Source organism: Buceros rhinoceros, unplaced genomic scaffold (assembly GCF_000710305.1).
Source record: "Buceros rhinoceros silvestris isolate BGI_N320 unplaced genomic scaffold, ASM71030v1 scaffold15637, whole genome shotgun sequence".
Classification (NCBI taxonomy): Eukaryota; Metazoa; Chordata; class Aves; order Bucerotiformes; family Bucerotidae; genus Buceros; species Buceros rhinoceros.
The window spans coordinates 8,869-15,654 of record NW_010420743.1 but is presented as its reverse complement, the minus strand read 5'-3'; the positions used below and the strand labels follow the sequence as shown (position 1 = coordinate 15,654).

General features: G+C 41.4%; 1 protein-coding gene across 1 annotated transcript in view; it reads right to left on the bottom strand.

Moving 5' to 3' along the window:
• TMEM57 (transmembrane protein 57) overlaps positions 1 to 6,786 on the bottom strand; it is an 18,565-nt gene that overhangs the window by 11,524 nt on the left and 255 nt on the right. Inside the window, exons 2-5 of the mRNA XM_010139419.1 lie at positions 6,007 to 6,133; positions 3,750 to 3,873; positions 1,414 to 1,592; positions 463 to 958 (exon numbers count right to left, since the gene is read on the bottom strand). Coding sequence (XP_010137721.1) covers positions 463 to 958; positions 1,414 to 1,534 — 617 coding nt within the window. The 5' untranslated portion in view covers positions 1,535 to 1,592; positions 3,750 to 3,873; positions 6,007 to 6,133. The remainder of the gene's footprint in view (positions 1 to 462; positions 959 to 1,413; positions 1,593 to 3,749; positions 3,874 to 6,006; positions 6,134 to 6,786) is intronic.

Sequence of the window (6,786 nt, the reverse complement as noted above, 5' to 3'; positions counted from 1 at the left end):
AAAGAGATGCCAAACCAAACCAAAAAATTAAGACAAAAGAGCTGTTCAGCCACATCAAACCCCAGTGAATTCCCTGGAGGGGTAAGGGTCAGTCCAGGAACATTTGTCATCTGCATCCACTGAGCTCTACAAGAGTTAAATTCTCCACATTTCTCCCACACCTTCTGCTGAAGGATTGTCCAAGCTGTTTATTAAGCCTCACAACAGCCCTGTGAGGTAGGTGAGTATCGGGTATTGAGGTAGAGCGGAAGCGATTTGCTCAAGGCTGCATAGCAAACCAGAGGCAAACATCAGGAACAGCACCCCAAAGGCCCAGTTCCTAGCGATCTTATTCCACCGCTAGACATCTCTGTCTTCCTTATAGGATCATAAGTTACATCTTCCTAAGGAAAAAACAATCTGATGTACTGGAACGAAGGGAGGATAAGACAGGCCGTTACACAACGCTCAGATCAAACTTACCTTACCAGTGCATCTGGTTTGCTTAGCTGGTTATTAGGAATACAATTTTCCATTAAGTCCTTGTGTGTGCTGGGGCTCTTGCTAGCACATTTCTGTTTCTTCTCATTCTTCGTAGATGAGGAAGGGATGCTCCCACTGGTTGCACTGTGACTGCGAGGCGAGGAGTTCACCACTCCGCTGACATTTTTATAATTTTTGGACGAGGCAGTGCATGAGTCCTCTTTTAAGAGGTTTTCTGTACTTCCTACAAGATCATTATTCAATCTTTTACTATTGATATGGTTTTCCATATATTCAATTTCTTGTATTTTAGAGTCTACAGGTTGCAAAATATTGTTATTTATTCCAAGATTGTGTTTCTTAGCATCCTTGTCCTTTTCTTTCCCTTTTTCTCTATATTCTAGCTCTGGCAATGTTGCAGATAATTTTTTATTGGCCGGAATGCCTCCATTGTGCTGCAAAAGTATTGAGGAATCCATATCGGATAATCCTTTGGCTGCTGCAATACCAAAACAAAAATAACACTTAGTTCATTAAATCAATCGATACTGTGACACACAAAGAAAAATGATTAAGCACACATCAATCATTTCCGCTGAACACCCTCATTATTAGAGTCTATCTGGAAACGAAAATCACAAGTCATGTGGTATTTTATGACTTTTTTCTCATTACAGGCAGGAAACAGTAACCAAGGGATTTAATAATAAATACTCGTGCTTCACAGAGCACTGACTAGATTGATGCGGTTGTTAATAAAGAATTAAACAGAGGGGACATAATTCATTTCTACTGTCATACTAACCATTGCCAAAATAACTTTATTTCCTGGTTCTCTAAGGTCACTCTACCTTCACCAAAACAACATGGGCTAAAGAAGCTCTTAGCAGGCTTTTTATTTTTTATAATAGCAGATAATAGCAAACACATTAAATAATGAGTGTAACTTGCCTTCCTCTGCCTCCCTCTCCTGCCTTTGTAGCATCTGCTGTTCCGGGGGCAGTGCTTGCTGGAGAAGCTGCATGTAGAACTCATTCTCTTTCTGCACTTCTTTTTGTTTTCTTAAACGCATTTTGTAGCTAACGTAACTTTTAAAGCCGAAGCCCAAAGTCACAACAGGGTAGCCAATACTAAGAAAAAAAAGCAAATTATTCTTCTAAATGTAACTGTAACAGGAAATTCATAAATTGTAATAAATGATGTAGTTATGAATACATCTGCATTACAACTCTTCATAGAAAATAACACATAAAATGGGTTTTGCTGCACTACAATAAAGCTACAGTTCAAAAACGCTGGCACTTCTTTACCAAGATAAAATTACAGATCATTACAGACAGCGATTAACTGTAGCCTAGATTAAAGGACTACAACAATGCAATGGCACTACACCAAGAAAACCCAGCTTTTAGAGAAGCACCAGCCTAGGAACAGGCATCTTTTAAGGAGATAACAGCCAATCAGAGAGGTTCCCAAGTTTTGTTCCTAAAGGGCCAGGTAATATAAAGGACGTTAAACTGGGAGATGTGTTAACAACATTCATCCAGAACAGAGAAAGGAGGAACCAATCCTCAGCCCCATCTTTTCACGCTTGGAAATTAAGAGCAGATCCTTTCCACCAGTCTTCAAAGCTGAGACAAAACCCTAGCTCTCCAAAGGCCGCCCCTGCAGTGCCCTGCGATACCTTCTCACTGCCACCCAGGCTGCGGAACAGGGGCTGGAGGAGCCACTGGAACACCCCCCAGCTTCGGGGTGACCGCGTTCCCGAGGGGACCGAGGCTGGGAGCCACCGTGCCATCCCCGCACCAGTACAGCCAGAAGTGACCACCCTGGAGGTAAAGCCTCCATAACCCTCTGCTGAGGATGGCCACAATTAAGACACCTTTTGTGGTGGAAATTCCTCGGTTAGGAGATTGACCTTGAAGCTGTAAGCGAAAAACATCTCATCTTTACACATAGCTCTTCCCCTTATCTCACAGGCAGATAAGATACGAGGAATTCCACTTCCAACCAGACTCTGCTGTTCCAGTTGTTGACAGGGATGACAGAAGCGTAACAGAACTCTGGAATTATTTTTTAGCGTGTCAGCTTCATCAGGTAGAATTTAAGTGTTCTTACTAGCTCGTGACAACTGCTAACAAATCATTAAATTGTATTTGTTAACAAGCATACTCAATCAATGAGCAAACATCTCTGCACAAAAATAAATACATCTTTGACACGTGATTTCACAAAGCACAGTGAAGTTGCAGTTTAGACACCGAAATTACTCTGGAGCAGGGGAAAACTCAGATGCAGATGACTATTAACCGTTAAAATCTTCTCATTCTTTGCTCAGCGATAGCACTGTGCAAAATGGCATTTCTCAGTAAGCTGCCAGAACGCCAGACCCATTTACATATGCATCTGACATTCTCTCTGCCAATGCTGCTTCTGTAACAGCGCGCCAAGCCAGCTGCAGCCACAGTTCTAAACCTCTGATGACAAGCTGAAATGTTTGCATCCAATTCAGCAGCAGAAAGACCTTTCTTCACAGCTCCTAAAGTGCTTTTGTAACCTATTATAGAATTTAATTAGTGTTTAAGGGATTTATTGTACAACGTAGACAATATAAATTAAAATGACAGATGTCTAATTTATTGGAGACTGTTCCACGGGGAACTGGACCAAATGACTCCAGGAATAAATGACACATTTTAAACGTAGCCCGATCAATGCAGACACCAAAAACTCGAACAGAAGGCATTTCTTTAAGATACGGATACTCTGCAGTTAAGTCTTTTGCCTGAAGTCACTCTCACCACTTCTAAAGAAGCAGTGTAATAAGTAGTGTTTGCTTTTTATTTTCTGTCATGATTTTCAACCTGAAGCTTATTCACTTCCTCTGAAATCAGACACTCATGAGAACCCTTCTCATTGGAGGAGAAAATGCAGAGTGTTTTATTACAGAAAAAGAAGAAAATTTTCATAAGGGGATACATAAATTATCAGTGAAACTATTTTTCCTGCTACTTTTGCCATCTATTCATTATGAGAATAGAAAATTTGCAAACTGATGACAAGAACTTGCAAGATGTTCTAGGAAAATCCATGCTACAAATGCCCTACAGCTCCAAGCACAGTATCTTCAGAAAGGCCGCATTCGGTTACTGGTTAGGTACACTTCTCATGGAGCATTTAGTGACAGATGTGCAAGGGGAGAACCGAGAGCCAAACCTCAAACCAAAATAAAAAGCCCTGACTGGTGAAATAAAGGTTAATAAGAAAAGGACTAAAAACCCACTTACCAGTGTGCTGCAAATGGACGACAAAGGTCGACATGGAAGTTTTTTAAATCTTTAAATCTAATGGCTGCTTCAATATAAACAAAAAGTATCCACAGTGATACTGTTGGTAAGCACACCCCCCTCTCTATGGAGAGAAGAGAAGAAGAAACGTCTCAGGAACATATTACAAGTCCCAAGTATTTCAAAGTTATTTTTAAACCATTCCAGAAGTCAAGGGAAATTCTCAGACAGACTTATAGGGAATTGTCAGAGGGTTTTTGCAGAATGAAGTATCTAGGATGTCTTTAGTTTAAACCAGCTTTAAACTTCTGTCTCCTTATCTTGCTTTATTACTTTTATAAGGCATCAGTGAAAAATAACAGATGCAGAGCTAGTGAAACAGCTTGGCACAAACCCCTGTGCAGAGCAGGAACACAAATGGAAGAAACTGCAGAAGATGAGGTAATGCTACAGCTTATGATCTTTGAGTCAGAAGTAGGGAGCTTGGACTCCTTTTTCACTCCAAGTTAGGTATATCTTGGTAGCAGCAGCGAGCAAAGCAGCTGAGAAAACAGGAGTGAGTAAGCACCGCACTGGTTCCTCCATATACAGTAATGCAGACACAGCCCGCAGTCGAACCCTGACATCAAGGGAACTTTCTGGACACTGGACTGACTTCTCTCTCCAGCACTACTGGTGAGAATGTAAAATAGTAGCCAAGCAAAACGAAGGTCTTAAACCCCTTGGCCAATGGCAAACGCCACTGCTGCAATACAGCCCCTGTACGTTGCCACACATCGATTCCAGTTACGTGTCACAAGCTTCATTACAGTACCAAGTCAAAGTTCTTGGTTACATACTGACATCAACGCATCGCGCGCTGCTTTGGAAACAGGTCCCAAATTTGAAATGAAAGAGCATTACTCTGAGGCCATGCTGCTAGTTACTGTGGTCTCTACTTTGGTCTCTGAATTAGCTGCGTTCTGCGTAAAGGCGAAACCTAGAGCGCAAACCACCAGCTTACAGGGACTCAACATTTCAGCTAGACAGACATCACTTCTGAAAGGAAAGAGCAACTTCATATCAGCTTAGATGAGCATTTGAAAAGAATACTACTTAAGGCTGCAGTGAAATAAAATATTAAACAAGCTCAATAGCTACAGTTAAAACTGGCCGATTTTCCTTTTCTAAACATCAATCCCGTGAACAACTTCAGTTAATGCTTTAACGTATTAATACAATCCTAAAAATAACTCCAGATTTTCTATGTATTTTAAATTGGGCAGCAACTGGTTCACAGTATCTTCCATTAGCTCCCACATTGTCATTATTACAAATGACTAACTTGTCAGGAAGATGACTGCTTTCCCCAGTAAGCTGAGAAATGATCCCTGCTATCCTGCAGGTTCTTGTGATCTGATGGCAAGTCTAACAAGAAATATTGGGTAGTGAAAAGTTACCTCTAAAAAAAAAAAAACCCATGTTTTATTCCTAAAATTTTTTGATTGAGGATGTCCTGGTTTTGGCTGGGATAGAGTTAATTTTCTTCCTAGTAGCTGGTGCAGTGCTGTGTTTTGGATTTAGTTGAGAATAATGTTGATAACACACTGATGTTTTAGTTGTTGCTAAGTCATGTTTATACTAAGTCAAGGAGTTTCAGCTTCTCATGTCCTGCCAGTGAGAAGGCTGGAGGGGCACAAGAAGTTGGGAGGGGACACAGCCAGAAGAGCCGACCTGACCTGGCCAAAGGACTGTTCCACACTATAAGACATCATGCCCAGTGTATGAACTGGGTGGAGTTGGCCAGGAGGGGCAGATCGCTGCCTGGGGACTGGCAGGGCACCAGTCAGTGGGTGGTGAGCATCACGTGTCTGTCTTCAGTTTTATTTCACTCTCTTTTTATTATCTTCCATAACCCCTCAAGTATTAGAGCTCACCAAAGTACACCATCACCTCTCAATCCAACTGCTGCCCCAGAACCCAGGATTTATTACAACAAACCCAAACAACTAAGGATAATAAAAAAGGGCGGTGGAGGGGGAAGATTTCTCCATGCATGTCTCAAACTGTTGGAGCATCAGCCGATGCTGCCAGCCCTTTTTGATCAGAATCTGAATCCAGCTGAGACAAAGTTTTGACTAACACAAATTTAAATTACAATAATATCCAAGATTAACAGCACACTATCATCGAGTAGTAGGAAGAAGCTTCTACCTTACTAGAAGCTGTAAGGTATATATTCAAATCAGTAAGTTGGAAATAGAGAACAGTGACCTACCTGTGTGCCAGACATACTGTACCCAGACATACGTGCTGGCAGCGAAGAACAGCCATTGGATTGGTATGAAGAGCAGACATATTATATTGGAGGTGAACGCTACACAAACAAAAAATACTGAAAAGGCCTAAAAGAAAGGAGGGGTGGGGGGGAAAAAAAAGAGCATTTTGGTTGATTCCAGCAAATATTAGCAGTTTATTAATGGTGACACAACGATTTCAACATAGAAACACTGGTGTTGTTCATCATCAGGGCAAAGAAATGGATCAGTCTGGCCAAGGAGAGCAGAACCTTGCTGAGAGAGAAGAGGTGCAGCTTCAGAATCCGTGTCCATCCACTCTTCCAACAGGTCTCCAAACAGCTTTATTTATTCCTTATTATTTTGTTTGAAGACTTACATTTACACTGTTGATATACTACTGTCATCACCATTCTCCTTCTGGAAAAACAACCCTAAACAACCAACAGTGTCATTTACTCCCTGAAAGGGAGTAAAAACAGACAGGGGCTTCTTTTTATCGTACAGAAAAGCCTGTTGTACGGGGATCTAAACCAATTCACTACTCTCAGGAATTCAAACAATATTTTCCTCTGGTGAAAATTTGACAGCTGTGTATTTCACCTCTACTTGCCACAGATAAAACAAAGTCAGAGGGAAGAGACTTGGGCCCAGGTCACCCAGTCCCTTGAAAATTCCTCCTCTTGTGAGAACAACCAGCAGCGCTGTTGAGCTCGTGGTATAAGAAAGAATACACCCAGAAATGTTGCAGAATTTCCCTA